Source organism: Mangifera indica, chromosome 5, assembly GCF_011075055.1.
Source record: "Mangifera indica cultivar Alphonso chromosome 5, CATAS_Mindica_2.1, whole genome shotgun sequence".
Lineage (NCBI taxonomy): Eukaryota > Viridiplantae > Streptophyta > Magnoliopsida > Sapindales > Anacardiaceae > Mangifera > Mangifera indica.
The window spans coordinates 15,039,204-15,057,937 of NC_058141.1; the positions used below are offsets into that span (position 1 = coordinate 15,039,204).

General features: G+C 34.6%; 3 protein-coding genes across 3 annotated transcripts; 2 read left to right on the top strand and 1 right to left on the bottom strand.

Annotated features, from left to right (window-relative positions):
- The first annotated feature begins 1,068 nt into the window (after positions 1-1,068).
- LOC123216100 (cytochrome b561 and DOMON domain-containing protein At3g25290-like) lies at positions 1,069-3,074 on the top strand. Its single transcript, XM_044636466.1, has 3 exons — positions 1,069-1,791; positions 2,069-2,323; positions 2,528-3,074. The coding sequence occupies exons 1-3, from the start codon at positions 1,156-1,158 to the stop codon at positions 2,834-2,836; spliced, it is 1,200 nt and encodes a 399-aa protein (XP_044492401.1). The 5' UTR covers positions 1,069-1,155; the 3' UTR covers positions 2,837-3,074.
- Positions 3,075-7,646: 4,572 nt separating this feature from the next.
- LOC123216103 lies at positions 7,647-16,661 on the top strand. Its single transcript, XM_044636468.1, has 14 exons — positions 7,647-8,054; positions 9,114-9,223; positions 9,885-9,947; positions 10,027-10,210; positions 10,369-10,473; positions 10,569-10,699; positions 10,866-11,436; positions 11,820-11,885; positions 12,100-12,176; positions 12,924-13,205; positions 13,873-14,212; positions 14,302-14,454; positions 15,238-15,777; positions 16,238-16,661. Exons 1-14 carry the CDS (start codon positions 7,791-7,793, stop codon positions 16,418-16,420), a joined length of 3,069 nt encoding a protein of 1,022 aa, XP_044492403.1. The 5' UTR covers positions 7,647-7,790; the 3' UTR covers positions 16,421-16,661.
- A 233-nt stretch (positions 16,662-16,894) lies between these two features.
- On the bottom strand, positions 16,895-18,579 carry LOC123216106 (ras-related protein RABA5b-like). Its single transcript, XM_044636472.1, has 2 exons — positions 18,108-18,579; positions 16,895-17,433 (listed from the first exon to the last, which is right to left on the bottom strand). The coding sequence occupies exons 1-2, from the start codon at positions 18,439-18,441 to the stop codon at positions 17,111-17,113; spliced, it is 657 nt and encodes a 218-aa protein (XP_044492407.1). The 5' UTR covers positions 18,442-18,579; the 3' UTR covers positions 16,895-17,110.
- Between the last annotated feature and the right edge of the window lie 155 nt (positions 18,580-18,734).

An 18,734-nucleotide genomic window follows, 5' to 3' on the forward strand; every position in this document is an offset into this window, starting at 1 on the left:
CCTATGTCAAGATGTACTTGGATTACTTTTATGCACATTTTGTTATGTGTGTATATTATGAATTAAGTTTATAAATTTATTAGACACTTTTTGCTTGTTTTTCAGTAAAGTTTATTCATGCACAATGTTTTTAAGCATAATCCGCTAAATGTATAAGGTTGTATTCATGTTTTAAGAAATTTAAATTGAAATGTCTCTTAAGATGGGGTTACAAATATAAGTTTCTAACTAATGTCTCATTTTTTTTTCTAGTAACATAATAATAATAATAATAACAAGAAGAAGTAAGAACCAAACCCGGAAATTGGATTGAACAGGGAGTTGCAACTTTCTTACTGAGGTGCAATATTGTTTAGTGGAGATAAAAACCCATAATATAGTTGATGCAGAAGTGAAATACAAGTAAGAGAGTAGTGAAGCTTATCAGATTCTATGATAAATATTTAATTTAGAAATGAATTAAATAATTGATTTTTAAAGATGAAATTTTGACTTTTAAGGATGTTTTTTTTATTTTTAAAAATCACCTTTTATCAAAATTGTTGTAGAGATGATAAAGATAGGGTTTAAGAAAACTCAAAAGATATTGAAAATTCAAGGCTTTGATCGATTTTTTTAACAAAATGACATCTTTTGCCCTTCCCTAACTGCGATGGTATAAAATTAATTAACCAAATTTAACATTTCAGTCCAATGGGTTCTATTTTTACTTTGGCCCAAAATTCAATATGTTGAATCAGCTCAGCCCAAACTACGATCACGCAAACAGTAATCATGACTCATGGCTTGGGTGATGGTCATTCAAAACTTATGATGAAATTGGAACACAAACTACTCTCGTTTAAAAATAAAAATAAAAATAAAAATAAAATTTAATCACCCCACGACCCCACGTCCCTTAAACCTCAATTCAAGTCCTCCGCACCACCCTCCCATTTCACGCTAGAGACGAGGAGTAACTAAGTCAACCACACTACTCCACCTCACTGTCTTACAGAATTTTATTTCCACTTGTCATTACACAATTAGCGATCACCTTTCTTAAACAGGTTCAAAATTTCCATTTAATTTTTCACTCCCTCTCCCTAAAAGGTCGCTATAAAATCCGCCACTTATATTCTCGCCTCTCCTAAATCCACCCCAAACTTAGCATCAATGGCCGTTTCTTTCTCTTCTCCTTCCTTAATTTTGGGAATCTCAATTCTGTGTTTGCTAATTTCACCCGCGCTGTCACAGACTTGCAAGTCTCAGAAGCTCACAAACAACAACGTGTACAGTCATTGCTTGGACCTCCCAACACTTACTTCCTATCTTCACTTTTCCTACGATTCCGCCAACAGATCTTTATCAGTAGCATTCGTTGCGACTCCATCGAATTCCAATGGATGGGTCGCTTGGGCTATAAATCCCACGGGGACGGGCATGGCAGGTGCTCAGTCACTGGTCGCTTACAAAGATTCTACCGGCGCCGTTACCGTTAAGACATTTAATATAAGTGGTTACAGCTCTGTGGTCCCGGAGAATCTGTCGTTTGAAGTGTGGGACACGGGAGCCGACGAGTCGGGAGGGTTCATTAGAATTTATGGGAAGCTTAAGATGCCGGAGGAGCTAGCCAAGGCGGGAAAGGTTAACCAGATTTGGCAGGTGGGCCCTGGTGTTGGCGCTGATGGTATGCTGGAAAAACACGCTTTTGAGTCGCAAAACGTGAACGCTAAGGGGACTCTTGATTTGAGTGGGGGTCAGAGTACCGTTGTTAGTACTGGAACTGACTCCAGAACCAAGAAGAAAAATGTCAGTATTTCTTTTTGTTTTAATTGTTTTTGACTTCTGTTTTTTAGCCCTTTATATTTTATTTTGCATATCTTAAATCTAGACAATTTTGACCCAGTAAAACATAATTCATGTTTACTTATTGTTGACTGAAATCGAGAAAGAAAGAATTGGGATAATTTAGTTACAGAATGTTATGAATATATTTATGGCGTTCTTTGATTTGGATCGATTAAAAGTGTGATCAAAATGGCTAATGGATTTTGACAAATTGTGAAATCTGATTTTTGCTTTATAGATTCATGGGATATTGAACGCTGTGAGTTGGGGAATTTTGTTTCCACTTGGAGTGATTATTGCAAGGTATGTGAGGACTTTTGAGTCTGCAGATCCAGCATGGTTTTATCTTCATGTATCCTGCCAATTATCTGCCTATGTCATTGGGGTTGCTGGCTGGGGAACTGGTCTCAAGCTTGGAAGTGAATCAAAAGGAGTTACATACTACACCCACCGTAATATTGGAATTGCCCTTTTCTGCCTTGCTACTATTCAGGTAATTCCTTTTACTATTCTGCCTTTTCTTCCCCTGTTATCTGTTGGACAGTCATAACATAAACTTTGTTCAGATCTGTTTTCAAATGTGGATTGAATTGATCCTGATAGATATTTATTCATTCATTTATACTCCAACTGTCTTTGATACTAAAGTTTAGTTGATTTATGTTCTAATGGCCACTGTATTTTTGGTTCTTGTTAGATTTTCGCATTGTTATTGAGACCAAAGAATGACCACAAGTACCGATTCTACTGGAATATTTATCACCACGGTGTTGGATATGCCATACTGGTCCTTGGCATCCTCAATGTCTTCAAAGGTCTGAACATCTTGAATCCTGCAGAAAAGTGGAAAACAGCCTACATCATTGTAATCTCAGTCTTGGGTGGGATTGCTGTACTGTTGGAAGCTATTACTTGGATTGTCGTTCTCAAGAGAAAATCTAACAAGTCGACAAAGCCATATGAATACAACAATGGGCAAGGCAGGCAACAGCCACTTGCTCCCTGAACAAACAATATATGTGGGCTTCATTGAAGATTCTGATTTTAGTATCTCTTTTGTAATGAGGTTTATCTATTTCATTAAGTTTGTAGAAGGTTTTGGTTTCACCTGGTATTAATGATTAGGATGTAAGTATCGATTTGGCAGTCTCTCGTATATTTTGTTTGTGTCACTACAGATTCGATTTTCCAGTATCATTGTGAATTTTTGAAGATCTATATTTATTACCTTTTTCTTTCTTCTACGCCTCACCTCATCTTTCTATTTTGTCTTGATACCTTTTGAAGCGTGAATATTACTTAACCAAAATTTGTCTCGTAATAGCAGAACAAATATCCCAGTTATGTGATTCATGATGTGATTTCAAGCAAGCTACTACCTTTATAGACTTATATTTTAAGTTTTGTTTTTGAAGTGTCATCTATGAGCACACATGCCAATCTGGAATAAGTAGCATTCAAGTGTACATAAGCTAAATTATCCACTCTGCAAGAAATCACAATAGCAACAAAGTTCCTACTTCTTGTGGTTCTCGCAGAATTTATGGTCATTTTCACATGTTGCTGTGCTGCTAAACTTGTTGACAACCAAGTTCGAGCTAAAATTTCTCTTCATTGATGTGCTTAAACCGAGTTTCAATTTTTCAAATGTCTAGGGATCTTAGTCATGCAAATAAAAAAATATTTTTGTCAAACTTTGAATTCAGGATTTTGGTGGTGAATGACAGCTCGAGCAGGTTGTTTCTTAGAAGTTCATTCCTACAAAGAATTGATTAGCCCTTGACAATTAGGTGTTTAATTAATGAGTGCGGTAACCCCAATCACCGCGCACACTACGACGTGGCCTTATCACATAAATATTCGGTTTGACAGAGACTTCCATCACTACACGATTAATGGTGTCTGTTAGTTTATTAGTTTAAATCAAACCAACTTTGGTGCTTACTCGCCATACTTTTTACATTACATGTCAAAACATAATCAGGAAATTTCTTAACTTGTCGGAAATCAGATCAACTGTAGATTTAAATTATATTTTCATGGAATTCAAAATATTTGTTTAGTTACACTTACGACACGTTTTGAGCGTCCCATCTTGACTATTTATATAAATGGGTTCCCCAATCTATGCATTCTGTTGTTAGTCCCACGCTGCTTTCACTTGTTTGATTCTCAAATGGAAAAGTTTTGTTTATGGATTCCCATGTGATGTGAGTGTGATTAACAAATCTATCACTCGTTAGTTGGATTTGGAACCAAATGCATAAACTTTTCAAGAGTAATGGTTGGCTTGTCTTCTCAACTAGTAGTTCAGAATTAGGAATATGGTTAATTAACAAGGTGAAAAAGTAGGTGGGATGGGATGTAAGTTTGTGTTTGGATACCAGGAAACGATGGAACTGGGTGGGTGTGGGAGTGGCTTTACACCAAAGCAATGTTTTATTATGACCTTTGACCCACACATTGGCCCACCAGCTACTTTTGGCAATGAGTGCGCATTTCTAGGGAAAGATGAGCCTGTGAGCTCAATTAAGTGGGGAGTTGAAGCTTTTTACTTTCTATTAGATTATGCAAATAAATAAATCTTATAACTTTTATATATATATATATAAATATATATATATATATATATATTATCATATAATTATATATTATTTTATTTATAATTAAAAATTATTAAATTATGTATAATATATTATTATTTATATATAAAATTATATATATTATTTATATACATAATATAATTCACTTTTATTTTACCAATATTTTAATATTTTTTTATTTAAATTAAATCAAATTCAAACTTAAACAAATTTATTTTTGGTTTGACTCCAATTTAATCATATTTGTTAGTATAATTTTTTAAACTTTTTTTAGTAGAACTTTTGCTGAACATTACATTTTGAGCCCTTGAGGTTTGAACATGTTTTTCTCATTTGGGGCTTAACTCAGTTAACTCACCTTGCTAAACTTTAGAAAGATATCATAGACTATCGCTTAGATTTAACTTTTCAATTATTTTATTTTTAAATAAACCTTCAAAATTTAAAGATTGTATCATCGGTGCCCCTTACCTTAATATTGTAAGGATTAATAAATATAATTTAATTATGATAAAATCTTATAAAAAAATTTTGTTTTAAACGTGAGAGGTGTTAATATGCTTTAATACAATTTATTTATAAAAATAAAGAAATAAAAAATATTATTAATATCATCCATTTTTTAACCATTAAAAGCTTAAAAGCAGCATAATTTTAATTGAAGTTGTTAACAAATGATTACCTATTTGATTGAAAAAGGATTTTAAAATCATTTTTGCAATTAAAATGTCACCCATGTAAGATCTATTGAAAACAACATACGTGGTTGATATTATAAATGTTAATATTCACTCAAAATCGTGGCCAATTTCCTTCATTTATGTGAACTAAAGATTGTGACAGGCCCTGTTACGAAATATTAAATATAATATATAGAAAAGGACCGTTTTTTCAGTGTGTCACAATGATGGCTAGGTGACTTAAAATAAATAAAGTTTCAAAGCAATTGACATGTGACATCATTACTTCATCACACTTATCTCATACTCGTGGCTGACAACTGCCAACTGTCCGTTTGCTGAAATAGTCTAAATACGCCGGGACTTACGGAAATTAAGTTCAACTAATTTTAATAATCACGCTTGATCCCGATCTGCAGAGCGATTTTCAAAATGTTTTTTGAATTAATAATTAATTATTAAACAATATATATTTATATTTTACACACAATGATGTTTTGAAAGTTGTAACTAAATAAAAAAATTAGATGGCATGAGATGAGCCAATTCATCCACTGCCATTAAGACATTTTTGTGTACACATGTGGGATTTGCTAATGAATAAAAATATATACATATTTTTTATATATAATTTAGATAAATATATATCATTAAATAATTAAATAATTTTAAATTAAAAATAAAATATTATAAATTATATAATAATATATTATTAGATTAAGTTTACCAATAATTTTAATCATTACGTTTTTTGATAAAATAAATTCTTTGATTACTAATATAAAGGAAGAAAATAGATATCTTGTCAAAACGTTACATTACATATATTTATAAGCTCACAATAAGAACAAAAACACAATGATATATATATAATGTTTCTTTTTGGATGGAAATGACTTACTCAAACTGTTTTGATACATATTTCATCTGAAATAAAAGTACAATCTTCTCAACCTTTCCCTTCGGTTGGTGTTGACGTAAAAAAATTAAAAAAGTGTGATCTGACGCAGGGAAAGATAATGGGCCAAATGAGTAGCATTATTTCCGGCATAAAACAAAACATAAGATGAAAAGGATCAAAGATTTGCGTAAAAACATATCACACTGTTTAAATTTTAGAAGTAATGCCAAAACGAGGGCCGGGCCAGGCCAGGCCAGGCCGAGCCCTGCCATGTCCCAACACAAGTAACGAATGTGGGCCTACGCAGGTAAAGCCCAAAATGAGCATCTAGCTTATTTCGGCATACACTTAGTTTCTTCATTCAAATAGTCTGAACTTTGAAGGAAACCTTTAATTTCTTTTTGAAATATGCCAAACCTATATGCGAAATATGAGAAAGTGGTCCAAGCAATTTTCTTCCACATAAAAAATGACAGAAACCGAAAGGCCAAAGGGCTTATTCCCACCCAGAGTTTGTTGCTTTACCAAATTCCCACCATTAAACTTTGAAAATAAAATTACTCACAATTTTAAATTTTATATTTATATTGCCAAATTAACATTGCTTTTTGCATTGTGTTGTTACTGTTGTATTAGTAAACAATATCGAAACGTCCTTCTGTGGAGATGAATATGGGTGGGTGGGCCTAATGAGCCGAGCAAGCCTCATAAAAAGTATATGGATCAAAACCCAAGATTGGGCCTGAAGGGGGATCTGCTAGTACAAGTTGGGTCTGATAGGAAACTTGATCTTCAAAATCACGCATCTAAATTGTCCTTTTACAATGACACGCTTATTTATAATTCCATTTATAGCCCTCTTGAATAATTTATGTTTCCACTAAATATTTAAGTCTTTTTAAGAACCTGCGTTACAAAAAACTGATTAATATCTCATTCTAACTTTAAAATAAATAATGTAGATTTTTTGGTGAGAGAAAAATTCAATCGACCTTAGAAAGATAGATTTGGACTGAATGGAAGTGTTACACTGTTATTTGTACAAGTATTTTGGTTTTAATTAAACAAAAAAATACACATAAATTATACATATTACCAGTAAATATTATTTTATATATTAATAATTATGTATTATAATATGATTAGATAATATTATATTTTTAATTCAAAATTAACTAATTATATAATATTATATCACCTTAACACATAAATTAGTGATTATTATAAAGACATTTTTATTTAATCTAAACATATGTAAATATCTTTTTATTTTTATTTAGTTAAAAATACAAAAAACAACCCATTTGAATTTCATACACTTAGTTTTACTGAGGGAAGAATCTTGGATTTACTATGCCATCAGAATTAAGCTCCTCGGCCATGTCCATCGCGCTTAAATGGCATTATTACATTTCCCATGAATTTTCGTATTTTTATTTAAAAAAACCCGCTTTTTTAAATATAAATGTTCGTATTCATCAGCTACACGATTCAGCGAGCCAAACAAGTCCTTACTCCTTACGACATTGTATACAGTATTGTGGGTTGGGTAACCGCCTTACAAGGGCAAAAAGGTAAAAACAGACATAAGAAGGTTTAAAACGCAAAGACGGAAAAAACAGAACGCGAAAATCAAATGATTTGAGTATATGCTTCCCCGATAACGCTCAGATTCTTGCTGTCTTCTTCGTTTCCTTAACGCGCATCGAAATATCTCTCTCGTGCGCCTCACTTCACTTTAACAAAATCACTAAGTAACTTATCTATTTCTCCGAGATGCAGGCAATACAGAGTAGAGTGGAGACCTGGATCAGAGATCAGAAGGCGAAGATGCTGAAGGTGTCATGGGGCCCACTGCAGTGGAGAATGAGGTGGCCGCCTTGGAACGGTAACGACAGAGAACAGAGGAAGAGGATTCAGGAAGAGTATGAGAGACGAAAGAAGCAACTTCAAGATCTTTGCCGAGCCGTTAAGGCTGAGTCTGTGACTGAACTTCAAGACATTCTTTGTTGCATGGTGCTCGCTGAGTGCGTTTACAAGGTAACAATCCTTTTTTAACTCAAAACATTGTGATTGTTATCGTGTATGAGCTTGGGAAACACATCGTGTTTTGCTTCTGATTGTCTAATTTGTTGCCTCAAATCTGTACCGAATCAAGTGCTCTACTGTATTCCTGATATATTACTGTTCTTTGGATTATGCTAATTTTAGTTATCAAATATTTTGAGTTCATTTGAAAGAATTAGGTTTGTTGCGCGTCTTTCTTGTGTTGATTAGGAAAAATAATGGAGGATTGCTTGGGTTGTAAATAAAAATTATATAATCTGAGAAGTGAGAATATCTTTAATTGGTTGTTGTTTATTGTGTTCCGAATTTTACAAACAAGGACTGCAGGATTGGGTTGAGGCGAGAATATTGTATTACTTTGGTATTAGCTTTTATGTCAATTTTTTTTTTTTACCTTGCACAATTTAACGGGCTTTGTAAGCAATCAATTTTGTTCCAAATGATCATAGTAATCTGCGTTTTCGTGGAGAAGGGGGAATAATGTTGAAATGCCAAATTTGATTATTCATTGTTGTACTTCTATTGGAAATGAGAAGCGTATTTTCACACAACTTGGATATGTATGGATAAAGTTCATTTTGGCATTAAGAAAGGAGGTGGTAGCTGTTATGTTCATATTGTGAACCTGTTTGTTGCTGGAGTTGTTTGCTCAGATAGATGTGTTGTTGTTATGCTATTTGTCTCATGTTCAAACTAGCAGTTTATAGTGTTATGAAGTTTAGTATATTTACAAAACCTGTAAAGCTTTTTGTTGAGTAACCACTCTGTAATGATAGAGAAATTATGAAGGACACGTATTTGTTTGATTTTACAAAAAGCAATGTCTATGAGTTATTCTTGAAGAGGAATGATTAAAATGGTTTCATCCACTATGCCTGAATGCCATGAATATTTGGAACCCTATAAAAGTATGTCTGGTGAGACTGTATTTTGTGTCAGTATTTTTGCTAGCTGACAAATTTTTATTAATATTTTTTGCTTTTTGAAATAATTTTTTATACCTTTATTGACATGCTTCTTGTTTTACGGCAGAGACCTGCTGCAGAGGTTATCCGTGCTGTAAACAAGTTTAAGGCTGACTTTGGAGGGCAAATTGTTTCTCTGGAGCGTGTGCAACCTTCTTCTGATCATGTTCCACACAGGTTTTTCTTTATTGTATAATTTGGTTTTTATTATGATTTCCGTTTTCCTTAATAAAATAATTGCCTTTTTATAATTTTTATTTTATAAAATGGAAAATTTTTCAAAATCTATTTAAAGCGTATATTGTAATAATAATAATAATTGGGTGTGATTGCCCTTTTCATTTTTTTCTAGACTTTTTCAGTCAAATATTGCTAGAAATTTGATCACTGAGTGGACATTTAGTGTTTTGTCTGATAGGGTTCCTGTGGTTAGATTGTTTACAAATGCTAAGTCATAATTTTCTGTTGTTCTGCATACTGTTGGATCAGCTGGTCCAAGCAATATTTTAGAATTAATAATAGCCAAGAGAAGTTTAAAATTTGCAATTACTAATCGGAGTGTAATATATGTTGTGGGGAAAATCTTGTTGTCCCCAGGAATCACATGCTTTTTTTCTCTTTTAAATGTCTTGTTGCATGCATTAGCCAAGCTAGTTGGCTCTAATCCTCTCTAATTGGTGATTAAATAGAAAAATAAAATCTCTGAGAGTTTTTTTATTGATGCATGCATATTGATTGATGTGGAAACACATGGATACACAATTTATGCAAAACATATATTTTCTTTTCTCTTTCTCTGAGTTTGAATATTATGGGCTCTCTTCTACCTGCTTTGCAGGTACCTACTAGCTGAAGCAGGTGACACATTGTTTGCTTCCTTTATTGGAACGAAGCAGTACAAGTAAGCATATTCATATTCCTTTTGAGCTTTCAACTGGCTATTGCTTTTACAAAGTATTATAACTTCTTCCTGTATATAGGGATGTTATGACTGATGCAAACATACTGCAAGGAGCCATATTTCATGAGGATTCTGTTGACATAATTGACGTAGTTGAGTCCAAAAAAGTTGAAGGACAGAAAGGAAATGGAGAAAATCAGTGGAAGCCCCTGGAATCAAAACCGAGGCAACTAAATGATAAACCTAAACCTGCTGCACATCGTGTATGACTGTGATATGTCACTTTTATCATTGCTTTAATTTGTATAAGCAGAATATTTTAAATATGTTTTGGCTACTATCGCCCATACGCTATTTTTCTTTTTTCCTTATACATATTAATGTTTGCTAATGCATACATAAATATCTTTATTATATTTAGGGTTTCATGGCTCGTGCTAAAGGTGTACCTGCTTTAGAGTTGTACAGACTTGCTCAGAAAAAGAAGCGAAAGCTTGTATTATGTGGACACTCATTAGGTGGAGCAGTAAGTCTATTGGCTGCTTTGTTAATATTTTCCAGCTTTTCTGCTTTGTGAGTAATGTAAATGTTGTCTGCTCCATGTTTGCTTTGCGTCTGTAGGTAGCTGCGTTAGCTACACTTGCCATATTGAGGGTTGTTGCTGCATCCTCGTCATCAAAAGCAAATGACAAAGTTCAGGTCAAATGTATAACGTTCTCCCAGCCTCCAGTTGGGAATGCGGCTTTAAGAGAGTAGGTATCAGATCATAAGATAACAATCTTTAATTTTTCCTTTAAAAACTTCATCATATAAATACCTATTAGAGTTAGTAGAAGAAGGAAGTCTTGATGTGTTCTTTTTTTTTTTTTTTTTTCACTTAGAGAGCTATTTAGTAATTTCTTATTTTTTATATGCCAGTTATGTAAATAGAAAAGGATGGCAGCATTATTTCAAGAGTTACTGCATTCCTGAGGATTTAGTGCCTCGTATCCTGTCCCCTGCTTATTTTCATCATTACAATTCACAAGTGGCTTCTGAAGTCGACACTAGTAGTTTGTTAAGGTCAAAACATGAGGAAAGGGTAAAGAGATTAAGAGCAGAGAAGCCGAAAGAAAATGAAGGGGAGCGGTTAGTTCTGGGTTTAGGTCCTGTGCAGCAATCCTTCTGGAGACTTTCAAGGCTTGTTCCTTTAGCGGGTATAAGAAGTCAATTCTATAAGTACAGAGGAAAACAAGTTGGTCCTCTAGAAGCATCTTCTGCAACTGATTCTGCTGTGGCATCTTCAATTGAAGATGTAGCAGATGAGCCACAGTCTCTTGAAATCCAAGAGGGTTCTGATGGTGTCTCTCTTAAACCACTTTCTGACACTAACAATGGGTTGTCAGATGTAGCATCAACCAGAAAATTAGCAGAGAAAAGCAATACTTATGGGGATGGAAGGAAATGGCGAACAGTGCCTTCTTTACCTTCATATGTACCATTTGGGCAGGTATATTTTTTGTATTAGTATATTCTTTAACTTTATTGAAATTATTTTTATGGTGGTTTCTTTTGATGCTAGGATGAAAATAAATAGTAGTTGTGTTATTTTAGATTCCTTTGGGGGTTAGGATTGCACTCTCTTTAGGCATATTGGCTAGTTTTACCAATTCTTAGATCTTATTTTTCTAGCTTGCTTTGTCTTATCAAAGTTATTAATGTGATTAAACTAGAATGAGAAAATGGTATTTTGGTCAAGTTATTTTGAGCAAAAGCATCATGGCTTGCTGTTTCTCCTGACCCTACTTTGTATGATATTTACCTTAAGCTAATGGTCCTATTATTCTGTTGAATATGTTTATAATATCATTTAAGTTTGTTTATTCATAACAGCTTTATCTCTTGGAGAATTCATCCGTGGAATCACTATCAGGTGCAGAGTATTCTAAGTTAACATCGGTACGAGCTTCCTTGCATATTCAACATCCATTATGCTTTATTTTCTTAGAGGAAAGTAAAGAAATTGATCAACTTCTTGTTTTCTGATGGGAATGTTTGGCATATAATTCTGCACATTTTTTTAATAGCACTGCAAGTTTACTGTGTTAGTTGTTGGTCACAGCTTCTAGGATCTCTCATTTTGCTTGATTTCTTCTGGCAAAGGCATTTTCAGGTCAAATCTGTGATTGCTGAACTGAGGGAACGATTTCAATCACATTCAATGAAGTCATATCGGTCTCGATTTCAGAGGTAATGCCATACTCAATATAAATGTGTATGCATATCTTATCTTTTTAGTCTTGATTTGGCAAAGTATATGTACAATTTTTTGGTTGGTAGGTCTAGATTGCTTGTACAAAGTCCATGAATACACATTTGCTACTCTCACTTTAAGATCACCAGCATTGCTGCTGTTATTGTTTCTACCACCACCCAATTTGCTGCTACATCATGGCTACTGCAGCTATCACTAACACGGGCATCAATTTTGATGAATATCAGTACTGCCATGACACCAATGCCTCATCTTCAAATATTGAGATACTAAGATTCTTTGGATTGCATTTGAATTTTTGAAAATTATGCTGGGATCACTGATTAAATAAATTCTTAATTAGTTGGTCTCTGCAGAATATATTAGATGACAGTGCCAGATTTTTATGAGAATAACGAATTGGTGGTCATTTTAATCCATTTACTTCTTACATACACTTTCTTATATTCCTTTCTTGTGTATTTGTGCCTGCTTTCTGCACCAGAAATTTTACAGTTTGACCATTTTTGCAATTATGACTTGCAAAAAAATGAATAAGATTGAGTGAGCGATTAGTTGGTTTTTCTCTAAAAGCTTAAGTTACCCATGGGATTTGTGAAATCTTCTTCCGTTTGTGTATTTTTCAAAGTTTTCCTTCAAGCATGCAGTTGGAGCAGATGTAGCGTGCTTGAAATTTAATATGTTAGGTTTTAACTATTGGTGCATTCTCATTTTCTTTGCAGAATCTATGATCTCTGCATGAATGACGATGCTGGGTTTTTCTCAGGAATGGAGCATTTACAGCAGTTTCCACATTTACAGCAATTGCTTGGCCTTGCAATAGCAGGTACTGTGGAGCTTGGACATATTGTTGAGTCCCCAGTTATTCGAACAGCTACTTCAGTTGTCCCTCTCGGATGGAGTGGGATTCCTGGTGAGAAGAATTCAGAGCCTTTAAAGGTTGATATAACTGGTTTCAGGTTGCATTTGTGTAATCTTGTTCATGCTCAAGTCAATGGTAACTGGTATATGCCTTTCTCCTTTTTCTTTATCATTTTTTCTAAACTGGTTTTGGAACTTTCTGTGCTTATGAGTATTTTCTCTCTCTCTCTCTCTTTTAGATAAGAAACAGTAAAATTTTATTATGATAAAGTATGCATATATCCCCAAACTTTTACCTTAATTAAGATGTAGTTTTGCCTGTTTGAGCTTTGGACCTGACATCTTATAAGTTTCTGGGTTACCCTTTCTCTGTCTCTGTCTGTGCCCTTTGTTTTTGTTTTTAAATTTACTATAGGACAATTCATAGATTTATTAGTGTGCAATACTGAGTTTGGATAATTTAATCAATCAAACCTGGGAGTTATTTGAATATCAAAGGTCTTGTATCAGAAGAGGATTTATAGCTTAGAATTTAAAGCCTAGAGTGTGCATTGCTTATAAAATGTGGGAACTAAACAGGAACTTTTAGACTTCTGGAACAATCATGTTTGGCTACCGAGGGTTTTTTATAGGCTGGATTGAGTTGATGTACATCTTGGTAATTGTAATACATCACACAGGTTGATTTACTACTTTTCTTTATCATCAAAACAGTTGGATTCCTCCTAATTTTTAACATAATTGGTTAATCATTTACATTATTATTTTAAGATCCCATCATTTTTTTATCACATTGTATTTCCCAATCAGGTGTTCAACTACTGTGGAATCATTCCCTTCAACCCCAACATACTCTTCCAATATTGGAATAGAACCAGAGTTACAAGAAATACGAGTCTTAGTTGGAGCTCCATTGAGACGACCGCCAAAGCATCAGATGGTGGCAGACTCTTTGCTGCCCGTGTTTCCTTCTATTGATTCAGAAACTGTTAGTCATAATAGGGAACATAGATCAGGGTCATGCCATAATGAAAAATCGATCTGTCCTGAGGGTTTGAGTGACTTTTTCATATTCTGCACCAGTGATTTTGCTACTGTATCCAAGGAGGTTCATGTTAGAACTCGTAGGGTGCGACTACTTGGCCTTGAGGTATGAATGTGATGCGCTCTAATTAAAATATTAGGTGTTCCTATTTGTTTTTTTGCATAACATTAAGCATAGCTATGTGTATTGTGAAGGGTGCTGGTAAAACTTCTCTTTTAAAGGCAATCCTGACTCAAGGCAAATTAACTACTATTCCCAATAATGAAAATATGCTCTTAGAAGCTGATGTTCAAGAAGGAATTGCTGGTGGTTTATGCTACTCTGATTCTGCTGGCATAAATTTGCAGGTATGTCTGTTTTAACTGCATGCTCTGTTACAATTTCTGTTTCTTTTAATTATTCTGTAAAGTTATATTTTGGCATAGAGTTTGTGCATAATCTATAAATTCATAATCTTTACCTATTCTAAGTTGTGTGATAAATTGCAGAATTTACCCTTGCTGCTTATCTTTTAACCCAGATGTTCTTTTTGTCATATTTTCATTTTTCAGAAAAGCTGGCAGTTGCACTCTTAACCCTCAGGGCTGCCATTGGAATCAATTTGGATGTGTATTGAAAAAAAATTTCTATTTGAATATGATTATTAACAGAGTACCTGACTTTGAAGTGAAATATAGGATCCTCTGAATCTGAAATGAGTTTGAATTTGCTAGGAAATTGTAAGCCCAAGTTTTAAACGTTGGATCCATAGATTGTAATTTGGTTTTTGGTATTCAATTTCTTACCCAATGGAACTAGAGTAAGGCATGGCAGAGAAATTACAAGTTAATGTACACCTGAAAAATAAAATTTCAGATGATCAAATCAAATTATTAAAATTTATGGCATATGTTTTGGAATTAAAATAAATGCGATGCATAACACAAGTAGCAGCATCCATGACAGAACATGCTGCAATGAATTTGAGGGTTGTATTGCCTGGACAGATGGAAAGATTTTGGAATGTTTTTTCTTTTGTTAGGGCTTGATTTCTGTCTGCATCTGGTTGCTTTTTTAACTTTTTATCTTTTCTAATGTTCTCTGTTTTGTACTTTTACTTTATGTATCCTCTCTATGCTTTTAAACTGCAGGAGTTGACCACGGAGGCCATGCGATTCAGGGATGAACTATGGATGGGAATTCGGGACCTCAGTAGAAAGACAGATTTGATTGTTCTTGTGCATAATCTATCACATAAGATACCTAGATACAATCAATCAAATGCATCGCAACAACAGCTGGCTGCCCTTTCACTTTTGTTAGATGAGGCTAAAGCCCTTGGAATCCCCTGGGTCCTTGCCATTACCAATAAATTCTCTGTCAGTGCCCACCAGCAAAGAACAGTGATTGATGCAGTTGTGCAGGCATATCAAGCTTCTCCAAGCACCACAGAAGTTATCAATTCGTGTCCATATGTTATGCCTGGTGCTGCAAGTGCTTCTTTGCCTTGGAATGGAGCTGGTGGAGATTCAGATGGCAGGATGGGTGCTCAGAAGCTTCTTTTAGCTCCAATTAATTTAGTCAGGAAGCCTTTCCAGAGGAAAGACACCATTTTCCCTGTGGAGGGTATAAATTCTCTTTGTCAGCTTGTCCACCGAGTGCTTAGGAGCCATGAGGAGGTCTCTTTACAGGTATGTATGTTGCAGTAGATAAATATATATTGTATGTGTATAATTTATCGGTGAATTCTTTCTGTGTAGTTTATGAGGATCATGGGAATAATGAAATAACTAAGCCTTTCTACAAATTCTAAAAATAGAGAAATAAGAAATTGTTAGTCATATGGAAATGATTGGCAAAAACATCTTGTTATATACCTAGACAATCGGTTCTTGGTACTGCTAAAATCCATGATTGTGGCATAGAATTGGTTGATTAGCATCTTTTATAATATACAAGTTTGCTTTTAGTATTTGACTATTTTCATGAATTTGGATGTCTAATGTTCGATTGGATTCAATTAGTGCCCTGAGCACGTATTATTTTGGTTGGTTGAACATAGGATAATTGTATGTAGAATCAACTTATTGGTTATTCCCTGTTGTTAGAGCTTTCATAATCTCTTCTTATGTTACCTCTTTTTTCCCCAAGGAACTTGCTAGAGACAGGCTGTTGGTTGAGTTGGAAAGGGAACGTGCTACAGCAATAGAGGCAAATTCAAGAGCCAAGGAATCCTCTTTAACAGCAGCTGCTGTGGGTGCTTCTCTTGGGGCTGGTCTGGGCATCGTCTTGGCTGTTGTCATGGGTGCAGCGTCTGCTTTGAGGAAGCCCTGAGAATTCACCCTGTTTTGGGGTCATATTTGACAACCTACTTATCTTATCGATCTGGTTCAGACTTAAGGGCTGCCCGGCTTCAACTATTTCTATTTATATATTTATTTATGTCCCTAAATAGTTCTGGATACAATCCACGGATCTCAGGCCATTTATTAATTCTATTCTTGTAAATTTATTAAAATCTTGTGTAGAGACATGCTACGTCACTACAGAGAAAATTAAGTTGATTTGTCCCAAATAGCATTCTCCTGTTTAGTCATTGATGATCGCTCTAAATTTTGCTCAAGTTGTTTATATGAAGTTAAATCTCTATGTTTTCCTCCAATTTTCTTCGGCAACAAGGGTAACCATATTGGACTTCCGACTTTACAATGGCGAGAGGCAATGACGATTGACCCCTCTGGTATTTTTAGATATCAATATTACAGAATGCAATTGGGGCTGGGCAAGATGCAATTGCTGGAGAATAAATAACGCTAATTGATTGCCCATGAGTGTGCAACCTGTGAGATCCTTTCTATTAAAAGGCTGTCCTTTGTATTAGAGAAAAAATCATCAGACATTTAGAATAATTGGCTTTAGAAATACAAATACAATCATATTTTAGCTCTTACCCAAATGAAAACTTTGATCAAAATTAGAAAAAGAAAAACTTGGTAGGAACATTTTAAGTGAAATGAACAGAGCTCATCTGGTACAGCATGAGAAACTCATCATACTTTCCTTTGATGAGTTGGCCCCATCCTTGATCAGAGTGACTCGTTCGCCAGGCAACTCTGCTTTGTATGCATCAGAGTTTATGACTTTCTTACTAACATTGTTGTAAATTTCCCGGATAACAATCTCAAAAGCCGTTTGAACATTAGTAGACTCAAGTGCAGATGTTTCCATGAAGAATAAACCCTCTTCTTCAGCAAGCTTTTTGCCTTCCTCTATGCTAACATCTCTTATATTCTCCAAATCACACTTGTTTCCTACCAGCATTCTTGCCACAGTAGTGTCACAATGAGCTGCGTGATTATACAACAGAGTTAAACTTTGTTTAAAAAAAAGAAAAAAAAAAAATTGAATCGGTAAGGCTTGTTTTGCCATTCCCTTTTCAGGCTCTTACAAGAATTAATCACTAGGCAGAAAGATTATCCCAATGATAGTAATCTAGCTAATGAAACTGGATTTAAGATTTGAAATTGTCTATGTAGAACCAATCTAGTGATGTTGTACAACATTCAGAAATGAATCCTGACACCATATGTGTCTGCTTCCACCAGTTTAACATGGAATGTTTTAGATGACCAACAGAAATACAAAGTTCAGTCATAATTGCATCAATTTGTGATAAACATGAGAAGGTTCAATTTGCGGAATTTCAATTTCCACCAGGAAAACTAGGCAACAGCAATAAGAGCCAAAAAGTTGACAAGCTGATTAGGGTTAAGGCTTATTCTACAAATATATTATTCACTTCTAAATACAGAGAGTTAAACATCCAATTTACAGAACACAACAGAGCAACATTGAACATAGTTAACTATCAAATATCCTTCTTTCTCGCACACATTTTACTTCCCAACAGAGAAAGCACAGAACACTCGAGGCAATTGAATCAACCGTATCACATTTAACAGAAACTAAAACACAAATAAATAAATAAAATGAAATAGGGAAAAAAAAATACAAGACTTACTAGTGAGCTCTTCAAGCCAACGTTTAATGCTATCAAAGCTACTCCTTCTAGTAATATCATAAACAACAAGTGCACCAACAGCACCTCTGTAGTAAGAAGAAGTAACAGCTCTGAACCTCTCTTGACCAGCAGTGTCCCAGACCTGTGCCTTCACTTCTTTCCCATCAATCTCCACCAGCTGCGTCTGAAACTCAACTCCAATGGTCGCCTTTGAATTATTATCAAACTCGTTCCTGGCAAACCGTGACAGTAGATTTGATTTTCCTACCGCTGAGTCACCTATTAACACAATCTTGAACAAGTAGTCTTCACCTTCTTGCTCCTCTTTCTCCATTGTGTTGTGTGTCTCGATGGGAATGTGAAGTGGGGTTTTAATTTTGATGGAGGGAAAAGTAGCACGGACAAGACTGCGTAATTGGCGGGGCGGGGGTGGCTATTGCGTTTGATTGAATATTCGGGTGGGACTTTGACTCTTACAGAGATGGCAGAAAGTTAGGTAGATAAGCATTTGCCCTTACCGACTTCACTTTCATTAACATGAGAAATTTGCTTGTAACGATTGTTTTATTGTTTTGTTTTATTGGGTCTTCAACATTATTTTTTATTTCTTTGTTTATCATGCCGAGC

Coding starts and splice junctions, on each gene's coding strand:
- LOC123216100 (XM_044636466.1), top strand. CDS start 1,156: ATGGCCGTTTCTTTCTCTTCTCCTTCCTTAATTTTGGGAATCTCAATT. Junction 1,792..2,068: donor CCAGAACCAAGAAGAAAAAT/GTCAGTATTTCT, acceptor TTTGCTTTATAG/ATTCATGGGATATTGAACGC. Junction 2,324..2,527: donor TCTGCCTTGCTACTATTCAG/GTAATTCCTTTT, acceptor GGTTCTTGTTAG/ATTTTCGCATTGTTATTGAG.
- LOC123216103 (XM_044636468.1), top strand. CDS start 7,791: ATGCAGGCAATACAGAGTAGAGTGGAGACCTGGATCAGAGATCAGAAG. Junction 10,474..10,568: donor GACACTCATTAGGTGGAGCA/GTAAGTCTATTG, acceptor TTGCGTCTGTAG/GTAGCTGCGTTAGCTACACT. Junction 14,455..15,237: donor CTGCTGGCATAAATTTGCAG/GTATGTCTGTTT, acceptor TTTAAACTGCAG/GAGTTGACCACGGAGGCCAT.
- LOC123216106 (XM_044636472.1), bottom strand. CDS start 18,441: ATGGAGAAAGAGGAGCAAGAAGGTGAAGACTACTTGTTCAAGATTGTG. Junction 17,434..18,107: donor TTGGCTTGAAGAGCTCACTA/GTAAGTCTTGTA, acceptor ATAATCACGCAG/CTCATTGTGACACTACTGTG.